The sequence below is a fragment of the Diceros bicornis genome, chromosome 20 (genome assembly GCF_020826845.1).
Source record: "Diceros bicornis minor isolate mBicDic1 chromosome 20, mDicBic1.mat.cur, whole genome shotgun sequence".
NCBI lineage: Eukaryota > Metazoa > Chordata > Mammalia > Perissodactyla > Rhinocerotidae > Diceros > Diceros bicornis.
The window spans coordinates 6,582,320-6,605,526 of NC_080759.1; the positions used below are offsets into that span (position 1 = coordinate 6,582,320).

The window sequence follows — 23,207 nt, forward strand, 5'->3', positions numbered from 1 at the left end:
GAACCACACGTCATGGAGAAGCTTAGGCTCACAGGCTGCATATGACGGGCTGAGGTTCAGATGCTTTCACCAGGTCAAGGCGAGGGCTGGCATATGAGTTCTCCCAGGGGAGCAGCCCCAGAGAGGAAAGATCAAGGTGTAGGAATCATTGTCCCATGAGAAAACAGGCTCACAAATGCAGGAATCATTGTCCCATGAGAAAACAGGCCCAAGGTTGTGCAGTGGGCTGGACAAGAATTCAAACCCAGGTCACTCAGGTCCCCAGTGGTTATTCTCTGCCTCTGCCTTACCCCACTTCTAAAACGCAGACTGCGTTAAATTGACACCCAGATTCCCCACGGTAGTGCTGTGTGACTTTGGGCGAGGATCTTGACTTCTCTGTGCTCCAGTTTCTGTAAAATGGGGCCAGTGGTCGCTTTGACCTCATGGGATTGTGGTTAGGATTCAGTTAATTCACAAAAGGCTTAGCAGGGAGGAGGCCCGACAGGGATGTCATTGGATCCCGTGGAGGAGAATGCTTCCACAAGTCCAACACTCAAAGAAGTCAAACACTTCTAGAAAATCCCAAGGGACGTGAGTAAGAGTCCACCTATTTCCACGTCTTCACACGACCCGTAGCAGCGAGGGCGAGCCTGAGTGACCTCCAGCGAGTCTGTCCCTGTCGTTTGCAGGGGAATAGTGGGGAGTGAAGGAATGGAGAATTATCCACGAGTCCTTCGGCCGTGATGGACCGAGTTCACGGCCCGAGTTGGAGGTCCTGCTTCTGCGCTAGGTGGCCAGAGAGCCACACTCTTCGACACAGCCTCAGAGGACCCCGCGCGCGGCGTCCGAGGCCACCTCCGGCCGCGGCACTCAGGCCACACTACTCAAGCCAAACTGCACCTTGCATACTCCCGCCTTGCCCGGGGGCGCACTGCCCCCTGCCCCTGCGACTGGCCGCCGGGCCTGCCCGTCTTCAGCTTCACAGCCAATCCTCGTCGCCCTGTAGACTACGCCCTCCATTCCTCTGGTCCTGGTTGTGCCGGCTTCCTCGGAGCCCCGCCCTTGCTCCCCAGCGATTGGTGGTCAGGGCTGCCCGTCTTCTGCTAGGGTTCCACTCTTCGTCTCGCTCCAGGCCCTCACCTCCCAGCACCTCGCACCCTGGAGGACCACCGGGGGACACCCATAGCCTCTCCCAGTAGCCCTGCCTCTACCCCTCAGTGATTGGCTGCAGGGGCTGCCAGTCCGCTTCAAGCCCACCAATCCCTGCTGTCTCCAGCGATAATTGGCTGACGTGCAGCCAACAGGGTGCGGTGTGGAAGCCTCCCGCGGCGCCGGTGGGGGTGCGCGAGGCGGGGCCGTGGCGGCGGCTGGAGGCGGCGGCGGTGGCGGCGGCGACGCGTCCCAGCCGGTGAGGGGGCACGGAAGGCGCGGGGCGGCGCAGGCATCTGGGGGCCCGCGCCGCTCGGGCCCAGCTAGGGCGAGGCATGGGCCTGTCATGGGCCCTCGGGCGGGGGCGGGCGAGGCGAGCTTGACAGCGGCGTCGCAGGGGCAGGAAGAGGTTAAAGCCCCCCCACCCGTACACCCAGCGTCTGGGGCCCCCGCGGCCGGATCTGAGCCCCTCGCTGTCAGCCCACGCACACCTGACACCACGTCCCTTCCCTTCTCGTTGACCACCCCCCCATACACCTGAGACTGTCCACCTCGCCGACATCGCCCACACCCCCAGGGCCGTGCCCCCAGGCCCCGCACCGTTGAGTCTGCACCCCCACACACACCTGAGCCTGTGCCCCCACTGATACTCCCCCTCACACCTGACACCAATCCCCAGCTCATGGGCATCCCCCACATCACCTTGGACCATCCCTTTCTCCATGACACCCCCACACCCCAGGGCTGTGCTCCCCGCACTGTGCGTCTCCACAACTGGGCCTGCACCCCGCATACCTACACCTGAGCCTGTCACCCCCAAACTTACAGCCCCCCACTCACACCTAGGCCTGTTCCTATCCCCTCACTGACTTTGCTCACCTCTAGGTCTGCACCCCTCTCACTGCCCGCTCCCTTCAGTAATCTGGGTCAGTGCCCTCAGGTACTCCCCCACACCCACCTGCTGTGTGCCCCTAGCAGCCCCTGTGGTTCACACACCCCGAAGTCTGTGCGCCCACCCATACTTTCTTACACATGCACCTGTGTATGAGCCCCTCTAGTGCTCCAACTCCCCAGGTCCTCCAGCGTTCACCCAAGCCTTGGTGTCTTGGAGTCACTGCACACACACACACACACCCCCCACCACCCAAGAAAAGGCCGTCCAGATGTTATCTTTTCATTTATGACTATCTATAAAGTGATTTCCAGGCTTAGAATAATCTCATCAGCCAGACAAAACCAGAATTATCTCCATTTTACCAGCAGCAAACCCAAAGCTACTTGAATTGGGGAGGCAGAGCGCACCCCTCCCTGAACATTGCTGACCCTTCTCTGTGGACCTCCCTCACTTTGCCCATCTGTTGTGTTTATCTCTGAGGGGTTGGGAGGGGAGGCGACTCCCACCCTCCCTGCAGCTGTTCCTCAGCAGTCGTGACTTTGACTGGGTCCGGAAAGACTGAGCTGAAAGGGGCGGCCCCTGGTCGCTGCCTGAGCACGTGTTCCCCCGAGGGGGGGGGGTGCTGGATGGGGGCGGCGGCGCGGGAGTGGGGCTTCAACACCTGGGGTGCCACCTGCTGGCCGGCAGGGTCACCTGGGAGGGAGTTGCCGGGCCTCTGGCTCCAGCTCTTGGAGACTGAGGCCCATCCCTGACCTGCAAGAACTCCTGGGGCCCTTGAAGCCTGATAAACCAAGAGAGTAAGGAAACACTCTTCAGAGTGAGGCAAGCTAATGTTACAGCCGCTTAGAGCCAAGCAGCAAAACTGGAGCCTGGCATAGTGCTGCGATAATGATTTTTCCAGAACTTTTCAAGTTCCCAGGAGTGTGATTTGCAAGTGTGCAGCACAGAAGGAGGCCAGTGGCTTTGTTGTTGAAAAGCAGTAATGTGGTGCCGTTTCCTGTAAGGCTTGCATAGTGCCTCTTACCCCACCTCCTGTCTCTCCCCGTAAAGATGGTGCTGGAATGTTCCGGAGGGTCATGTCATCTCTTCAGCTTCTCCTGTGGAAACTGAAGCCACTGGGGTTCTCTGTCCAAATTCAAAAGGAGTCATTTAAAACTTGTGTGTGTGTGTGTATGTAGATGTACATATATATACATATACACATATTTATATCATATACACATTTTATCTATACATATGTACACACATTTATTTTACATATACATACGCAAATACATAAACTTTGACAAGGTAATTGATGTACATGGTAAAAAAAACACAAAAGGGGGGCCGGCCCCGTGGTGTAGTGGTTAAGCGCGCGCGCTGCGCTGCTGGTGGCCTGGGTTTGGATCCCAGGCGCACACCGACACACCGCTTGTCAGGCCATGCTGTGGCGGCGTCCCATATAAAAGTGGAGGAAGATGGGCACAGGTGTTAGCCCAGGGCCAGTCTTCCTCAGCAAAAAGAAGAGGACTGGCATGGATGTTAGCTCAGTGCTGATCTTCTTCACAAAAAAAAAAAACACACAAAAGAGCATACAGTAAAAACCAGGCAGGTCTCCTCCTGTCTGCACCCATACCCCTCTGGAGGCACCCATTTAATAATTTCTCCTGTTTCCTTCCAGAGATAGTCTATGGCTGGTGGGGGTGGGGTGTATCCCCCACCCCTTTTAAACCACTGGTAAATTTGCATTGAATTTTATCGAATGGGTCTGTTGATTTTATAACCAGTCCCTTACTGATGACTGTTTAAGTTGTTGCTCATATTTTCTTTTTAAACCAAGCTGCAATGAATAGGTAGAATCATGCATGAACAAAGATGCGGTGAACCTGTGCAGGGCTCCAGCAGTGCACAGATACTTCGAAACCTCCCTGTCTTCATGGAGTTTACATCCCATGCGGCGACTTCCTAGGAGTGGCTAGGCGAAGGGACTCATCCATTTCAATGGCTGATGTTCCTCCAAAGAGGTTGTGCTGTCAGCCCTCTTCTCTCAGCTGTGAAGATGGAATGCTTGTTTCCTCCCCCAGCGGCCAGGATTATTATTATCAAGTGTTCTGGTCTCTGCAAGCTGATAGGTAAAAAACAGCCCAAGAGATCTTTTTGGACATCACTTCCGTGCTTCCTATCCATCTCTTAGGTGTTGTGGTTCATGTAGTGGTGATTAAACATTAGATTTCTGTTTCTCTTCCACAATCAGACAAGTTCAATCCAGGAAATATTTGAGTCCCTCCTCTGCGAAGCTCTGAAGGAAACCTTGGGTTTGGGGGGCCTTGCAAGAGAGAGATGCAGGCATCACCCAGAGTCCCAGGAGGGGGGTCCTGAGATGTTGGCACATGGTACCTTGACAAGAACGATTGGCTGGAAGAATTATTTAGCTGTTGCTAATTTTTTTTTTCACTTGGATCCAGCAAAAGAACAAGGGTGTCTGATGAGATTGAGACAAGTCAGATGTTAAATCTGTTTGGGAAGCTGTGTTGAGATTCTCCTGAGTTGTCTGAGATCCCCCACTGTGCCAGGTGGGAGGGCATCGTCAGCCTGAGGTCAGGCCTTTTCCACGTCATCCCATTTTTTGTTCTTCTCTTTTCTTTTGGCGGTTAGACGTTAGAGGAATACTGAGATGATCAGAACTGTTAGCTTGTTTGGGTTTTGCAAGCCAGCTCTTTTAAAAATGCATTGTATGTTTTATTTTAAATATTAAATACTTCTGAATAAAAAGTATATAGTATGCATGTGAAAAAAAAAGAAGGTAGAAAGAATAATAAAACTAACAGCCAGGTCAAGAAGTAGAACATTGCCCCCAGTGGCCCCTCCCTGGTCACTCTGCTATTTTTAAAATATGCTTAACATTTGTTTTCTTCTCTGAGCACCTTTTGCTGTGGCTGAACACTTGGATTCCAGGGTCTCAACAAAGATCAGCAGAAGCCAGGTTTTCGGTTGAAGCTCTGCCAGCAGGGCAGCCGCCTGTAAGGTCCAGCGAAGGGAGCAGTGACCTCAGGACCATGGTCAGGTCACTCTCCGAGGGACAGGCCTGTACTGGGAGGTTTGGTCTCAGACTCCTGCTGTATTAGTGTCCTGGGGCTGCCGTAACAAATTATACCACAATCTGGGTGGCTAAGACAACAGAAATTTATCCTGTCGTAGTTGTGGAGGCGAGAAGGCCAAAGTCAAGGTTGGTAGATGCTGTAGACTAAATGTTTGTGTCCCCCTTAAAGTTCATATGTTGAAACTTACCCCCAATGTCTTGGTAGTAGGAGGTGGGGCCTTTGGGAGGTGATTAGGTCATGAGGGTGGAGCCCTCATGAAAGGGATTTAACGCCCTTACAAAAGAGGCATAAGAGACTTCCCTTACCCCTTCCACCCTGTGAGGACACAGTGAGAACATGCCATCTGTGAACCAGGAGGAGAGCTCTCCCCAGACACCAAATCTGCTGGCGCCTTGATCTTGGACTTCCAGCCTCCAGAACTGTGAGAAATAAATGTCTGTTGTTTATAAGCCACCCAGTCTGTGGTATTCTGTTATAGCAGCCCAAACGGACTAAGACAGCAGGGTTGGTTCTTACTGGGGTCCTGAGGGGTAGTCCGTCCCAGGCCTGTCTCTGGGCTTCTGGTGGCTGCCGGCAACCCTTGGGGTTCCTTGGCTTGTGGCTGCATCGTCCTGATCTCTGCCTCTGTCTGCACTGGCCTTCTCCCTGTGTATGTGTCTTCTTATAAGGACACCCATCATTGGATTTAGGGCCCACCTGAAATCCAGGATGGTTTCATCTTGATATCCTTAACTCATTATATCTGCAAAGACTCTATTTCCAGATAAGGTCACCTTCTGAGGTTCTGGGTGGACATGAACTTTGGGGGACACCATTTAACTCCTACAGCTGGGAAGCCAGCATTTCTGTCAGGACGTTATTTGAGGAAGTGCTTGTCTAGCTGCCTTTGCTGTTTCGGACAAGATGAGGCCAGCAGGGTTGGAGCACATTTCCCAGCCCCTCCTGATGGCCCATGTGCATGGCCCCTATGGGCTTCCTCACTCACCTGCCTTCCTGCTGGAAGATGGAGGCGTCTGCTCAGAGCGAGCAAGGACCTGGACAAGTGGATGTGTATGTCTCAATTTTACTCTTTGCACCCCTTGGTGCATGCTTACCAGGCTAAAGCTTGGTGCTAGATTGTCATAGTTTTACAGAAGAGTGACCAACGCTCAAGGGGGCCTTTGCCCAAAGGTGCACAGAGAGAAAGAACCTGGGGGAGCCAGGATGGACCTAGATCATCCTGAATCCAGACACCCGAGGTTTATTGATATTGAATTGTATGAGTCAAAGATTGTTTTTTTAGGAACAAACATTTACAACTGGCCTAATCTAATGTTCCATCCCCCTGATACTATTTTATATAAAAACATCTTTGACCTTGTGAGTGACTTACATTTTGAGAAGGCCAGGGGGGGGTTTTGAAGCAAAACCGAAGGTCTGTGATCCCTGCCAAGTGATGCCTATGATGTACTGTCTGGGTTTCGCCTCTTCCTGGAAGTCCTGGCCAGGTGTGCAATGGCTTGTCAAGGGGCAAAAGTGTCACCCTGAGCAAATGGCACCCTGATCTCACCCTCGTCCCCAGGGCCAGTCTGTGACTTGGCTTCTCCCCTTCACGTACCTGAACCTCAGAGAACACAGGGTGCTCGTGACCCCAGAGAGCATCCTTCTGCTGTGATGGGAGACCCAGGGCGACTCCTGGGCCCGGTTCCTCTGAGACCCTTGAGGACCTCCTCCCCCAGTTCTGCCGGCTGCACCCCATTTTAGGATTCACTTCACAGTTTGCTTTTCTAACTTCATTCATCTAAAGGACATTTTGTATCACTGCCTCAAAAAGAAACTTGTATTTAACTCTGAGGTTAGAGCTTCAAATGCAGGCATATGTGTTTGTGTGTGTACACATATATTCGTATGAAATATAAAATATCTAAGACACAAAGATATAGAATGAGGGGCCGACCCAGTGGCGTAGTGGTTAAGTTCGTGCGCTCCGCTTCGGCAGCTCAGGGTTCGCAGGTTCGGATCCCAGGTGCAGACCTACATGCCGCTCATCAAGCCGTGCTGTGGCGGCGTCCCATATATAAAGTAGAGGAAGATGGGCATAGATGTTAGCTTAGCGACAGTCTTCCTCAGCAAAAAGAGGAGGATCGGCAACAGATGTTAGCTCAGGGCTGATCTTCCTCACATACATACGCACACACAAAGATACAGAATGAGATGAAGATCTCCTCTCAAACCACGGCCTAGGACACAGGGTTCCTTCAGTCTGTTGATCGAGACCCAGATTCATGACATCAGTTTAGTTGGTTGTGATCAGCTTTACTGAAATTGAACGGGGGGTTGGGGGGCGCAGAGCACATTGTGTTTAAAAGGGCTATTGACTACTTGCTGAACCTTTTGTTCCTGTTAGGACACGCAGGCATGAGTGTGTTTGAGTGTAAGTGAGCCTGTGATGTAAAATATGTTTCCTAATGTAGGTTATAATCTAAAAGATTTCTTAAATAACTGGTCAGCTAATAAACATATGAAAATTTTTTTAAAAAGAAAATAATTCAGTACTGCTAGCAACAATGGAAGAAACAAGGTATAACAGAAACAAAAGAATGTTATGAAACCCTCTGTCCAGAGGGTCCAGTTGCCTCTGGTGCAGAGCTGGGGCCTGTGCCCTAGAGAGAGAGGGAGGGAGCAGGTGCTGCGGGCCGGGACTGAAGGAAGTCAGAGCCTCCTGCAGAACTGGAGCAGGCAGCTCTGGCACGGCGGATTGGGACTGCATGTGCCAGCTGAGGCCGCCCCGCCACACTCCAGGCCTCATCCTCGCCCACATGGGCCATCGGTCACCATGTGACAGATGAGGAGCTCCAGACTCTTGAGAGGTGAAGTGACAACCAAGGAGCCCTTGTTCTTGGGCCCAACCTGGAGGGCTGGGTGCAGAGAAGTCCCAGCCAGGGTGTCCCCACATTGGTGGTGGAAGGGGCCTGGTGACCATCCTGAGCTTGGACACTGTGCAGGGCAGCGGGAGGCCCCCGTCAGTGAGGTGGGGGCCCTCCTGGGGTGGGGTGCATGAATCCAGAATCCTGTGGCAATTGCGGGGTAAGGGGGCCAGTGGGGAGCATGGAGGGGGTCCCTGAGTGCGGTACTGAGGGGTCTGACCAGGGAAGGGCACTCCGGGGGCAGGGGGGTCAGGGGACACAGAGGATGGCCACACGTTGGTGTGTCCTCTCTCTGTTATCAATGGATAGGTAAGTGGGGGGAGGAGAAATGCCGACTGCAGGGGAGTCTATATATCACAAGTCAGGCCCCTTCTGCCCTCAGCCCCTCACTCGACTATCAAGTCCCCGTCACTGTTGACAGCACACAGTAAACACCTGGTCTGCTTCTGGTCTTTACCTCTGGACAGTGTCCCACATGGTCCAGGTCGGTTCACCCATTAGTAACGGGCTGGGTGGCATTCTCTCGTGGGGGCTCAAGTCACATATTTCCTCTGTTCCCACCCCGCTGCATGGCTTCCCTTCAGACCTTCAGACCTTCACTGGGATTAGCAGCTGGCAGTGGCCTTACCGGCCCACAAGTCTGTGCGCACATGTTGGGGGCACAGCACACATCCCTAGGCATTTGTCAATTCACCCACAAAGTGGTGCCACCCTCAGTTTCCCTCCGTCTCATCGCACAGTTCCATTACTGCCCCGACACAGGCAAACACCCCCTCCCCAAAGGCTAGACCCGCCTTTCTCTGTTATGAGCGTGGTCAGCACCTGTCATATTTTTAATTTATTTTGTTTCCTTCTCGGTGACCTGGTTGTGTTTTTGCCTTTTTTTTTTGTCTTGGGTTTTTTTTTTTTTTTTTTCACTAATTTGAAAGAGCAAAGAGCTCTTTATTTCTTAGAGAAATTAGCCTTTGGCCCGAGGGACAAAATCTTGAAACACCCCCTCACACATTCCCCCAGGTCGAGAATCTCCTTCCGCCCTGCAATCCTGGGGAGCTGCCAGGAGGCGGCCCTGCTGGGAGCAGTGCACAGGCTGAGACTGCCTGCTCTGCTGGGGTCCCCCAGGTTCTCCCCTAAAAAGGGCTCTGTCTTAGTTTCCTGGGGCTGCTGTAACATCACCACAAACTGGGGGGCTTAAGACAACAGGGGATGTGCCGGGGATGAAGGTGATAAGCCTCCGTGAATCCCACAGACTGGTACCCCCAGCAACTGGCTTGAAAAGATTGCTAGGGCCTGGTTTCTCTGTTTGTGAGCAGTTTAGATTTATACAAAAATTGCGAAGGTGACACAGATTCCCCCATGCCCCACACACCCAGTTTCCGCCCCCATAACACCTGACGTTAGTATGTACGTTTGTCACAGCTAACGAGCAAATTCCAATACATTATTATTAACTAAAGCCCCTACATTATTCAGATCTCCTCAGTTTCCCCTAGTGTCCTTTTTCTGTCCCAGGATCCCACGTGACATTTAGTTACCGTGTCTCCGTAGGCTGCTCTGGGCTGAGACGGTTTCTTGGAACGTTCTTGGTTTTGATGAGCTTAACAGTTTTGAGCCAGAGCTGCGCAGGTGTTTTGTAGGATGCCCCCAGTTGGGATCTGTCTGGTGTTTTCCTCATGATTGGACTGGGGTGGCGGGTTTGGGGAGGAGGAGCACAGAGGGGAAGCGCCCTTCTCGTCACACCGTGTCCAGGGCACGTGCCATCCACGCGACTTCACTGTGATGTTGACCCTGATCACCTGGCTGAAGTGGCGTCTGTCGGGTGTCTCCACTGTAAAGTGACTCTCGTCCCCCCTTCCGTGCTGTACCCTTTGGAAAGAAGTCACTATTTACAGCCAACACCTAAGGGGTGGGGCTCACAATCCCCCTCCTCAAGGGCAGAGCATCTGCACAAATTATCTGAAATTCCTCTGCATGGGAAATACGTCTCTTCATTTACGTCACTGTGGACTCGTGGATATTTCATACTTTGGATTATAATCCAATACTGCTGGATTGATTTTGTTGCTCAATTTGTTCCAGCTTTGGCCACTGGGAGCTCTTAGATTCTGCTCCCGTGTCCCACTGTCACACTCCAGCAGTTTTGGTTATCCTTGGCATCTCAGGGTGCTCCAGGCTCACCCTTATGTTTCCAGCTCCATCTTGGAAGCAGCCATTTCTCCCGGAGTCAGTAGTGGAGGGCAAGTGGAGCAGAATCCCACTCGTGCTTTTTAGGATGTTCCACACGGGCATTGATGCAGGGTGCCTGGGAGGACCCAGAGGGCAGGAGGGGCTTCCACAGCCTGGTCAGGGTGCATCTGCATCATTTGCATCATTTTACAGTGAAGTGTATTGATTTATTGGATAATTTTAAAGCGTGGGAACCAAGACCTCAAAGGACACTGGTGCACGGAGACATCTTGGTGACACCTGTCCTTCATCCTTTTTTCCTTCTGGTCCCCTCACTGTGGTTTGCTGAGCTCTGCATGCGCTTCCACTGGGAGGATAAATGTAGGTTTCCAGAGAGGAGTCTTCAAGTATTAGGGCCCTTTGCTGTAAGCTTGGCTGCAAAGAGCAGGCAGCCATGTGGTAGGAAAAAGATTAATTTTCTAAAAGTATTTCCATGGACTGAAACTCAGGTCCAAGCTGACATAAGCCTGATGGGCCTTTGGCTCCAGGTAGGCGAGGCCCTCCAGCCTCCATGCCCCACAGCCCACCACACCCCTGCCTCCTGCTATGTGACCTCGCTGGGGTGGTTTAACCTCTCTGAGCCTGTCTTCCCAGTTGGTACTAGGGTTAAAAAAAACAGACAACTCATAGGCCTGTTTATGACAATCAAATAAAAGAGCCAGTGAGAAAGGCTTTTGTAAATGATTAAGCCGTCAGCGCTGGGGACTGTGGCATCTGGATGCCAGTGCAGGTGTCCTTCCCCTGCAGGGAGACAGGAGCCAGGTTAGGAAGAGCACATTTGCTTGGGCAGTTCTGGCTTCAGGTGACTCTGGGATGAGTCACAGGCCCTAGGCAGGTGGGGGAGGCCCCCTTCTCACCTGGTCTCAGCACCCACTCTCAATCCCCAGGACCCAGTCTCCCGCCGTCCTGAGCAGGCCTGGAATGGGTAATGGTGTGAAGGAAGGTGCGGTGCGTTTGCGTGAGGATGCCGAGGCTGTCCTGTCCTCACCCATCTCTTCAAAGGCAAGTACCTGGCCTCCCTGATGGGCGTTCTCACAGGGTCCCTCTTCTATGCTCCTGCACCTGTTATAAATCACCCCCCACACACTGAGGTGGGAGCTGTGTTGGTGTGCCAAGGGGCGGGATGACAGGCCAGCCGCCTCCTATTCCATTTAGAGCCCCGTTTGCGATGTGGATCCAGCTGGCCCAACCACTTGGCAAGAAGCCAAAACCTCACCCAAAAGTGGGATGTCGAAAGTGTCCTTGAGCCCCTTTTCTCATTCAGATTTGCAAATACAAAAGAATTAGCCAAAGGTGGGGCCTGCCCTGGGGGAGGGTGCTCCAAAGTTCATCTCTGATTGCACCCTTCGATTGGATGTATATTCCCTCTTAAAGAAATCAGATCAGCCCTGTCCGTGTTCACCATAGAAGCAGGTAGAAGTTCCCCTGGCTAACTGGAACACAGACTGACCCAGCCTCACGCAGAAACGTGTCCCCATCCAGGCTGGGGCTGCGGCGCCCAAGGGCAGTTCTCAAAGTCCACAGGGTCAAAGGCTGAAGCGTCATCCTTGGGCCTTCTAACCTTTCCCCGAATTCCAGGGGAAGTGCCAGGTGCCCTGCGAAGTGCCAGGTGGGCCAGAGGACTGGTTCGCTGGGCTAGTGGGTGCGGCCACCGTCACCACACTGGGGGGGACGGGTGCCAAGCCCCAGATCAGTCACGTCCATCCCTCACAGTCTAGTGAACTTCCCAGCTGAGCATGAGGGAGACGCATCCCCCCTCCGCTGGCCAGCTGCATGGATCCTGCCAAGTGGACGAGCCCAGCAAAAGGCCCCGGTGCCCGCCGTGTGCAGGGACACACACAGCGCGAGTTTTCCTCTGTACTGGCCGGCACAACACACATCGGCCTTCGTCCACTTGGCCAGCCTGACTTGAGGCGCTCACTCTGTCAAGTCCCATTTCTCTGGTTGAGAAGCCAAGCATCTTGTTGTGTTCACGGCCAGTGCAGATCCCATCTGTGACTCGCCTGCACTCTCTCTACCGGGCTGTCTGCCTCATTCTCCATCTGCAGGGTCTCTCTATATAGTGGGTATGGAGACTTTGACCCCTCGGTGATGCCTGTGCCTAGCTCTTTAAAGGACACACTGGCCGTGGTCATTTAAGAATCATTGGAAGCATCAGCTGAATGCAGCAGCCGCCTCTGCTGAGCCCGTGAAGTAGGATCACAGCACGTCCCTGGAGTGCCACCTCGCAAGTTAGTGGTCAAGGACATGTGTGTCCCAATGTGTCTTGTGATTGTAAGAACCGCAGATTGCACAGGAAGTACCCTGGTGAAGGAGGTGGAAGGGACACATCAGCTCCACCTCCAGTGCTGACAGGGCACGTGGAGGGACAGTCTGTGGGGTATTCCCTCTGCTCATAGCGGCCCACGAGGGCAGCCGTCGCTGCGTTGATTCACAAAGAGGAAATTGAGGCAGGGGGCCCGTCAGGCCTTGGAGTGGTGCCAGGAACACCACTGAGCATTCCAGCGTCTAACGTCCACACCCCTCAAAGCCAATGGGACCAGACGTCCAGAATCTTGCTGCGTGACTGAGAAAAGGCAGGGGTCCCCAAAGGTGGGACTCCGTGAAGCAAGAAGATGGAAGCCTGTGGTGAAGCTCAGGTTCAGAAACTTGGAAGGGAAACGCTGCAATGGAATTTGTTCTTTGAGGGGAGAGTGAGCTGGGCTGGTGGAGGGGGCACAGGGACATTAGGGAAAGGAGCCAGCGCCCTGCAGGGGCGGGGCCTGGTTGCAGGGCACACGGCCCCTGGAGCACCTGAGACCCTCAGGAGAGGATCTGGGAGCCAGACCCAGGCCAGAGATGGCACCTTAGCATGTCCAAGTTGAGGAACGGGGGACTAGAGAGGCCATGCAATCACTGGTCAGTCGGGCAGAGCCTGGACTCAGGCCAGGTGTGTGGACAGTCTCAGGGCCCAACCCTTCAGCACTGAGCTGAACACACTTGGGGGAGGCCTGCCCACACCCACTCAGACGCAGGCTGCCAGCTGTACCCCTCAAATGCCCTACAGCCCCTCCTGGTCCCAGCCTCCGCCTCTCCATCCTGGGTTCCTGCAAGAGCCACCTCGTCTGGTTACAGTTAAAATGGCCTGTCCACCTTCCATGTTTTTCCACGTCTCTTTGGGCAAAGACCAGCCTCCTCGTGGGGCCCCCAGGCTCTGTGTCTAGCCTCCACCCACCTTTCATCTATTCTCTCTTCCCTGTGCCCGTCCCTTTCCCTGGGTCAGCCACCCTGCCCTCCTTGTGGTCCCCCAGGGCCCCCTGCTCCTTCTCACTGAGGCCTGAGTGTTCTGTTCCTCCCCCTCTAATACTGTCACACATACCCCAGTTACCCACACCTAATCCTTCAGCCTCAGCCCCTCCCCCACCCACCCCCCTGCCCCTGTGTCTCCCAGAATCCTGAGCCCCCTCCTCACATCCCCTGCTGGGTTGGTGACTGTGTGCATATTTGTGTTAAGATTTAGTTCACGTCTGGCTCTCCCTGTGGACTGGCAGCCCCATGGGGGTGGTGCGGCTCATACCTACCCCCACCACACACTGTGTGTCCCCAGGGCTCCTCAGGGTGCCTGGTGTGCGTCAGACTTCACGGATTTCTGGGATTATTGAATGACCTGCCCCTCGCCATCCTTGCTCATTTCGGAGCCAGGAAGATGGATGTGCCTCCAGTCCAGAACATTCCAGAGTGCTCCCCGCAGTTGCTCATTGAGAGTTTTGTGGCAAGCCCACTGGGGGAATGGACATTCCAACTCGATGAGCAGGTGGCTTCCTTAAGGCTCAGATGGACCTGCAGGAGAAGGAGGGCTGTGCAAGCGGGGGTTCGGGGAGCCTGGAGAAGTCGGGAGAAAGCGCTGGCCCTGAGCACGAGGCTGGTGGAGGGAGCACTCAATGTGGGTCAGCCACCAGCACCATCACGGCCACCCTCGCCTTGCCTGGATAAAGAGCCACAGTCCGACCCCTGAAGTCCTGACAGAAAATGCTGCCACAGAGTCAGAGTCTGCTTGCCTGACACCCCTGCCCGGTCCCCAGACTATAAGGGCCCTCGTGACTGCTCTGAAAGGCTGCAGTGCAGGAGTCCGGCACACACGGGTAGTGGGCGGAACCAAAGTTTGCACGTGGGATGGGTCAGGTGACTCTTCTGTTTGGGGTCAGTCCTATTATGGGACTGAGAACTCGGAGCCTCATGGGACGGCCCAGACAGCGCGTCACCTCTCATGGGGATGGTCCTTGTTGCCTGGGAGATTTTCACTGTGTCCTTTGCAGCCACTGGACTCACCACAGCTTGCCTCGTGCCCCATGGTGCCCAGGGCCCGGCCAAGGCCACGCTGCTCTGGCCACTGCATCTCAAGGCCCTGGACCAGGGGTGGGAGGAAGGCAGCCCCCAGGCACTAACATAGTTTCTAAATGGATTTTATTTTATTTTTTTATTTTACTTTTTGTGTGTGCGAGAAAGATTTGTTCCTCCCAGGTACTGGCTACTGTCACCAGCAGAGCAGACCCCTCCCCTCCCTCACTGACCTCACATGTTTGGGGGTTTTCTTGCAGAGCGATCACAGGCAAGTTCTTAGCTCCCTCCTGTCCGGGGCCCTGGCCGGCGCTCTCGCCAAGACAGCGGTAGCTCCCTTGGACCGAACCAAAATCATCTTCCAAGGTAAATGCTGTCTGTCATCCGTCCTGTGCAATAGAGACGCCGCCAGGCAGTCACTCTCCTCCTCCACAGCCCCCCAAACTGCACTGCAAATTGGCTTTAAAAACGTCTCTTTAAAATCCACTTGGGGTGCCGGCCCCGTGGCATAGCGGTTAAGTGCATGCGCTCTGCTGTTTGTGGCCCAGGTTCAGATCCTGGGTGCGCACCGAGGCACCGCTTGTCAGGCCACACTGTGGCAGAGTCCCATATAAAGTGGAGGAAGATAGACACAGATGTTAGCCCAGGGCAATCTTCCTCAGCAAAAAGAGGAGGATTGGCACGGATGTTAGCTCAAAGCTGATCTTCCTCACCAAAAAATAAATAAATTAATTAATTAATTAAAAAGAAAAAAAGGGCCGGCCTCGTGGCTTAGTGGTCGAGTGCGTGCTCCGCTCTTGGCGGCCCAGTTTCGGATCCCAGGCGCGCACCGACGCACTGCTTCTCCGGCCGTGCTGAGGCTGCGTCCCACATACAGCAACTAGAAGGATGTGCAGCTATGACATACAACTATCTACTGGGGCTTTGGGGGGAAAATAAATAAATAAATAAAATTATTAAAAAAAAGAAAAAATATCAGCCTCCTCCCTGAGGAATGAGCTGAGGTGGGAGAGGGCCGGCCCATGCCTGAGCAGGCGTCTCCCCGTGTCACCTGGAGCTAATGCCTAGTGCATCGCCCTGCAGGGAGCTGTGCTAATCCTGAAGGCTGTAGGTGTGCACACATTTCCATGCAGATGAGAGTGCAGGGGTGTCCGGGAACACAGCAGACACGTGGGAGTGAGCAGGGGGAGGCTGCAAGACCACCACCCTTCGTGGCCTCTATGCTGGGTCCTTGTGGCCACCATGGCTCCAGGCCCTGGTGGCAGAGCACACCATGGAGCAGTGGAGCGAGCCGGGCCACCACGGAGGGTGGGAGAAGCGGGTTAGGGGCGCCTGCACCAGGGCTTCCAGAAGAGAGGGCAGACCCCAGACCCAGGAGGCCCCTGGACCTTGTCCTGAGGGAGCTGGAGCCCCTTGGCTGATCCCCATGTTGCTGGCAGCTGGGACACCTTCCCCAAAGGAGTTTGGTTACACTGGAGTCCAGCAGGGGTGCGGCTGCTAAGTGTCAACCCCCTAGAGGTACGTCCTCCCACAGGGCCCTGCGGAGACTCTTGCTGTCCTGGGGGGGTCAGGTGGCAGCTCAGCTCCCCTTCCTGGGGACAAGTTGGTGTGCAGAGAGGCCCGGGGCATGGGGTGGGGGCATGCTCCAGGGCTGCTCTCACTCTGCATGCTCAGACCAGACCCCCACTGTGGGGGTCAGGCAGACTGGGGGTCCCGTCCTTCACAGCTAACGGTCTCTATTGTACTTTTGTTTTTTTCCAGTGTCTTCCAAAAGATTTTCTGCCAAGGTGAGCCACTAGGTCACCATCTGCCCTGCTGGGCTGGCAGGAGGTGGTGGAGGAGGGGGTGGGGGTGGGGAGGTGCTTTCAACGTGCTTTTCCCCATTAGTTGGCACCCCCCGGGCCAGTTGCCAGGCTGCTGGGTGACAGAGCCTCCCTCCTAGGCCTGGGGCTGGGACCACCTGTCTCCACACCCTGAGGTCTGCCTGGACTTGGCCCACCCTGGGAATTGACGGGCCACCCTGTATCCCTGGGGCAGGGACTTGACGTTCTAAACCCACGTTTTCATATTTGGTATATTTTTAAACACAGAGCAGGCCGTTAGCTTCTTAATAAAGGAAAAGATAAAGAGTGTTTTTAAAAGCTAGACTGGCCAGACATCAACAAAACCCCCTCCGTGCAGGCTCTGAGCCTGCTTTGTACCTGGTTTCCCGTGCTCACTTTTCAATTCCCAGGGTCGGGGGACTGGTCGGGGGGGTGTCCCAGTGAGGGGCCCAGAGAATGGGGGCGCGGTAAAGCGCGGTGGGATCGACAGTGTCGCCCCAGGTTCAGGGCTGGGCAACATAGGGCAGGTGTTCCCCAGCAGGGGGGAGGGGGTGGGCAGTGGGCGTTGACCTTGCCCCTCTCCCGCCCTCCCCCAGGAGGCCTTCCGACTCCTCTACTTCACCTACCTCAACGAGGGCTTCCTGAGCCTGTGGCGCGGGAACTCGGCCACCATGGTGCGCGTGGTGCCCTACGCCGCCATCCAGTTCAGCGCGCACGAGGAGTACAAGCGGGTCCTGGGCCGCTACTACGGCTTCCGCGGAGAGTGAGGCCCTGCCAGCCCCTGCCCGGCCCCCTCCTCTCGCCTCCCCACCCCGCTCCCCCATCTCCCTCGTATCACCCTGTTCTCCGTTCAGCGCCCGCTCACCATGTCAGCCCCTAAGTCCCAGGAGGGCCTGTGATCCCGACTGTGCCCCAGAGCCAGTAGGGAAGGTCCACATCATTCATTCGTTCATACAAGCCGGGGAAAGAAAAGGCAGCCATGGGCATCCCAAAATGACCTCTACCCAAGACACCCCATCAGCTTGGGCCGCCGGGAAGCCAGCCGAGCCTGTCATCCATCCTCCGCCCCCCTCTGGCTGAGGCCTGTGGGCACCGTGGGTCTCGGGGGTCTCACTTTCTCCCTCGCTTTCAGAGCCCTGCCCCCTTGGCCCCGCCTCCTCGCCGGCGCTCTGGCTGGAACAACGGCGGCTTCGCTGACCTACCCCCTGGACCTGGTCAGAGCGCGGATGGCGGTGACCCCAAAGGAAATGTGAGTCCCACCGCGGTGACTTTCGCCAACAACAGAGGTTCTGTGTCTAGTGGGGCTCGCAGATCGGATCCCCGCACTGGGCCCCTGAGCTTTGGGTCTGGGCCTCGGCATCCAGCGCAGAGGAAGCTGGAGGCTCAACACTCCCCCAATGTGGACCCTGCCTGGCACCAGACGACCCGCTGGGCCAGGCGTGCGGTTCCATAACTGTTGCCGAAAGGCACCACTTTGCCCCCCTTATCTGCGGGGGAGACCTGCCAAGACCCCCCGCCCGGGATGCCTGAAACTGCAGATAGCACCCAACCCTGTATATACTGTTTTTTCCTATACATACTTATGATAAAGTTTAATTTATAAATTAGGCACAGTAAGAGAGTAATAACAATAATAAAATAGAACAGTTATAACAATATACCTTAATAAAAGTTATCGTAGATCTTAGCACCCTCAGCATACGATTTTTTGAGAGCTTTCACCTTTTCACTTAAGCACTTGGCAGCTTCTCTTTGGCGTATCCAAATTGCCAGCATCACTACTTTTGCGCTTTGGGGCGATTATTAAGTAAAATAAGGGTTAGTTGAACACAAGCCCTGCAAAACGAGACAGTCAATCTGATGACCAAGACAGCTGCTGAGTGACTCAGGGTGGGTGGCAGATACAGCATGGACACACTGGACGAAGGGATGATTCACACCCCAGGCAGGATGGCGCGGGTAACTGAAACCTTGGAAAGCAAAACCGTGGATAAGGGGGGACCACTGTAATTGGCTCTCTTAGCCTGGGGGTCAGTTTCTGCTTCCATCAAACCAAGAGTCTGTTTTGAGCTGGGGACAGAGGCATTAAAAATTCGTCCGAGTAAAAGCCTCAGGATGAGCCCAACAGAGTGACCCCAGTGGTGAAAGTGGAGTTTGGCCTTAGGTGCACACTTCCCCTCAAAGGCCAAAGCTTTTGCTCCACCGTTAGGTCAACATCTAGGGCCAGCCCCGCTGACTGGGAGGAGCCCAGAATTACTGGGTGGGGGCCAGGGGCCCCTCCCTGTACCAGAAGGAAGGCAGCCCACCCTCCACTCACTCTCTCCTCGAAGGTACAGCAACATCTTTCACGTCTTCATCCGCATCTCCCGAGAAGAGGGGCTGACGACCCTCTACCACGGATTCACGCCCACCGTGCTGGGGGTCATTCCCTACGCCGGGCTGAGCTTCTTCACCTATGAGACACTCAAGAACCTGCACCGAGGTAAGGAGCTGGAGCCTGGGCCACATCACCAGGGTCACACAGACCTGGAGGCGGGGCATAAAGACCCCCTTGGGAAGGGCAGGCTGAGAGCCCAGGGCCCCAGTCAGGAGGAGAGGAACCTGGACTCATGAGCTTCAGTGCCTCACTTGAAGAGCAGCCGTGTGAAGCCCAGTGTGTCACCCCGAGCACTGGCGGCCACTTGTGCACGACATGCACAAAGCATAGGGATAAAACCTAGCTGGAGGGGGGTGCCCTCTGGCGCTTGGGTAATTTTGGGAAACTCTGAAAGTACAGAAACGTGCAGAGAACAGCATAACCCCTCCCAGACCTGCCGCCTGGTATGAACAGGCGTTAACATTCTGCCTCCTTTGCTCCAAGATGTTTTTTGTTAAAGAAAACGTTCCAGATAAAGCTGAGGTCCCCTGTGCCCCCCCACCCCAGGCCTCATTGGAAGCACAGGCTGCGCCTCACTGTGGCTGAAGACACTTCTAGTGCATTTATATGTGGGGACGAAACCTTGCACTGCTTCCTGGGCATGAAAAGGAACTGAGTGGAGTCACCTTGCACTTCTCACAGCCTGGCTCTGCCTCAGCCTGTTTTGAGTCCATGCTGCCTGCACCCTGGGTTCTGGCCCATCCTTTGAGTGTAGAGTGGGCCTCCCCCTGTTGGGGGGCCTTCGCTGCTCCCAGGTATTCTGTGATCAGCTGACACTCGGGGCGGCTCTCATGAGAGCCCGTCTGGGGTTTTACTCTCCCTGCTAGCGGCTCCTGTTCCGGGCCAGCGGCTCCTTAATGTTTGCAAGCTCCAGTTTTTAATTCCTAGATTTATTTCTTTATTTATTTTTGTGTGAGGAGATCAGCCCTGTGCTAACATCTGCCAATCCTCCTCTTTTTTCTTGAGGAAGACTGGCCCTGGGCTAACATCTGTGTCCATCTTCCTCAACTTTATATGGGATGCCACCACAGCATGGCTTGCCAAGCAGTGCGTCGGTGCACGCCCGGGATCCAACCCGGGGAACCCTGGGCCACCGCAGCGGAGCGCGAGCACTTAACCGCTTGTGCCACTGGGCCGACCCCTAATTCCTAGATTTAAATTACAACAGTTTTAGAGAACCCCTGTTGATGGGTTGCTGCCCCTCCTCTGTCCCGCCCACATGTCCTTGGTCCCTTTTGGACCCACAAGGCAGCGCCAGCGTTCACAGTTCTGTGGAGGGCACCCACCTGGCAGGCTGGCGGTGAGGGTCGCAGACACCGGTGACATTTTCTTTCTTTACGAGACAGAAAACAGGAGTGAGTAGATGGAACCCTCTGCCATGGTACCCAGACTCTGTCTGGGTCTTAAGACTTGGTTATGTAATTCTTTGTGCTTTTCTGACTTTTAAAAAACTCATTGTTCAAATTTGATTTAAAAGGAGGGACAGGAGGTGAGGAAGGGTGAGAGGGCCCAGGCCAGCCGGCCGGGTCGTGAGACCCCGGGGTGACGTGGCACAGGCGAGTGTCGGTGTGGCCCCCTCACGTTGCCCTCACAGCGCGCCCTCCCTTGCCCTGCAGAGTACAGCGGCCGCAGGCAGCCCTACCCCTTTGAGCGCATGATCTTCGGTGCCTGTGCTGGCCTCATCGGGCAGTCGGCCTCGTACCCGCTGGACGTGGTGCGGCGGCGCATGCAGACGGCAGGTGTCACGGGCCACCCGCGCGCCTCCATTGCGCGCACCATGTGCACCATCGTGCGGGAGGAGGGCGCCGTGCGTGGCCTTTACAAGGGCCTGAGCATGAACTGGCTCAAGGGGCCCATCGCCGTGGGCATCAGCTTCACCACCTTCGACCTCATGCAGATCCTGCTGCAGCGCCTGCGGAGCTAGGGCCCTGCGGTCAGCGCTCTCGGGACAGGGAGCTGGGCTTCAGTGCGCGGTGGACCGCTGACCCCTTCTATTTCTGAGCCTATGGAGCAAGGGTGCGCTTGGTTCTACACCTGGGAGCCGCGTTGGAGCGCCTTGTGGAACAAGCAGATAGGCCAGGGGGGCTTGGGCTCAGCGCCTACAGGTGCAAAAGGAAAGCACCCTGCCCCGGAAGTGCAGTGTTGGGATGGGTGGGCCAGGGCCTCCTGCGCTCTCCTCTTCCCTCCTTCCCAGGGCTGGCGCTGCCTCCTGGAGGTGGGGTCCTAAACGCCCTGAGTGGGGAGTGGCTAGCGCCTCCTCCTGGCATTCTGTGTCCTTAGACGTGCTCCTGGTTCTAGTGACTCGGTCCCCGCTGGGCCCAGAGCCAGACGCCTGCCCCCTGTTGTTCTGAGACTGTGCCCAGGGGAGGGAGGGGCCGAGAGTGTGGGACAGGCCTGGCTCAGGCCCTGGGCCCTGTCCGAGATGGGACCAGCCTCCTGCTCAACTGTGGCTCTAAATGCAGCCTCGTGCCCTGCCCCATCCCACCCTGCCTGTCTGCCTTCGCCATCACTTCCCAGGTGACACGACTCCTCTGTCCCCAGAGCCTCCTGTTCGTTCAGGAACAGCCTTCTCCCCAGAGTGTTATCCTGATCCTAGCCCTGGGATTAGGTCTTCCCCTTTGTTGCCTGCCCACCCACTTTGTAATGTTCCCAGAAGGTTCACGCCTCCTTCCAGGCAGGAGGGTTGGAGGAATCGCCATGGGTTTGGGTCTGAGCCCCAACTGGGGCATCTACTGAAAACTGGGTGCCCAGGTGGCCTCCTTGGGCCGGGAAGTTCCCGCCCCACAATCCTGACCTCTGCCCGTAGGCATGGTGGCTCCTAGGGGACCCGTGGCATCTGGCACATCACCGGCTCCCTACCTGAGCGGGCGCTTGGCAGAATCACAGGGCAGTTTCGGGCTCGGTGTCGTCTGATTTCCATGAACAGAGCACGTGGAGGTGGCTGGCAGCCTTGATCCTCCCAAAGGGGGAGCCCCTGAGAGAGTGTACAGCTTGGGGACTGAAAGCTCAAGAGGAGTCGGGGTGCCCAGGGCGCCCCCAGGGAGCTCTGCTCACGGAGAAGTCCCTGGGCCCTCCAGTGTCACCAGGACTCGGAAATGCCTGGTTCCTGATGACGTTTGGAGTTTCTTGATTTTTTTGTTTTGTTTTTCAATTTGGCTGACCCTGGGTCTATTCACAGCTCTGACTCATCCTGTCTGGTTCCAGGACAAGGGGGACCAGGGGTCAGGTTTCACAGGGCTCGGCAGCCAGGGTGTGTAAAAGGATCTGTTAGGGTGTATTTGCCCCATGACTATTTCAATCACAACTTGCGTTTCTTCCCTTCATTGTTTCTTGTTTCTGTTCTTCTTGCCTTGGACCCATGGGGGTGAAGACCCCTCTTTCTGCCGTTCCTTGCCCGTGTCCACCGGCCAGCCCTAATCTCGTCCCCAAACTCATCTTTGGGCCCAGGCAGCCTGTGATGGCTGTCCTGTTGGGTGAGCATCCCACCCCGTCGCCCAGCCTTGCCCAGCACCCAAGCTTGGCAGGAGAGGCAGGGTGGCCCCCACAGAGAGACAGGATAGGGACCCAAGGGCGCCCGGATGAGAGAGAGCAGCAGGGACTGGGGGTCCACCCCAGGCCGCTGAGACCAGATGGATTGTTGGGCAGCGCCCTCCTTTGAACCACAGGCTGGGCAGGAGAGGGAGGGTCCCCAGGGCCTGCTGGCCCCAGTGTGCCTCCCCAAGGTGGCTCCGGGCCAAGTGGGCCCATACTCGGACGGGCTGGTGAGCTCTGCCGTTACCCACCTCCCCAGTGGTTGCCTGTCCTGGTCTGGAGTTACATTTGATGTCATGAAGACACTTTGTTTATATATAATGTTTATATATTTTAAAGATTTGTGCCAAGAGAGTATATTTAATAAAAATTAAAGTGACTTTTTCTCCTGCCCATGTCTCTTCTTCGGCTCTGACACCCACGCCCCATGAACCAAAAACAGGGTTGAAGTCACTTTGACAGATTTTTGAATAAACATTTTTTTAAAATGTACCTGCTGTTTGAATTGTTGATACATAAAATGATTTTCTAGAAAACACAAACTGCACAGAAGGGTTTTCACAGTGAAAGCTACATCAGCCTCCCAACGCCCTCTGCTGAGGCATCTCCCATTACCAGTTTCTCCGGTGTCCTTCCAGAGAGATCCTGCGCGTACACACTTGTCCCTTTTGGGAATGTGTGCGGTGACCCATGGCGTCAGTTGGGATGGGCTGCGTCCTGCCTCACCGCATGCCGCCCCAGAGTCCCGTGGTTTCTCTCTCCTGCGCCCTCTGTCTGTCGCCTGCTGAGGGCTCTGCTCCACCACTGTCTGAGGCTTTGGGCACCAGTGTCGCCGTCTGCAGGGGCGGGAGGGTGAGGCCACCAGACGGCTCACAGCCACCT

The 23,207-nt window shown here is 55.3% G+C and overlaps 1 protein-coding gene across 1 annotated transcript; it reads left to right on the forward strand.

Annotated features, from left to right (window-relative positions):
- Window positions 1–1,348: 1,348 nt before the first annotated feature.
- On the forward strand, window positions 1,349–22,780 carry SLC25A42 (solute carrier family 25 member 42). The gene is made up of 8 exons (XM_058563847.1): window positions 1,349–1,390; window positions 11,126–11,240; window positions 14,816–14,921; window positions 16,317–16,342; window positions 16,975–17,141; window positions 17,511–17,627; window positions 18,709–18,860; window positions 20,411–22,780. The coding sequence occupies exons 2-8, from the start codon at window positions 11,160–11,162 to the stop codon at window positions 20,716–20,718; spliced, it is 957 nt and encodes a 318-aa protein (XP_058419830.1). The 5' UTR covers window positions 1,349–1,390; window positions 11,126–11,159; the 3' UTR covers window positions 20,719–22,780.
- The last annotated feature ends 427 nt before the right edge of the window (window positions 22,781–23,207 follow it).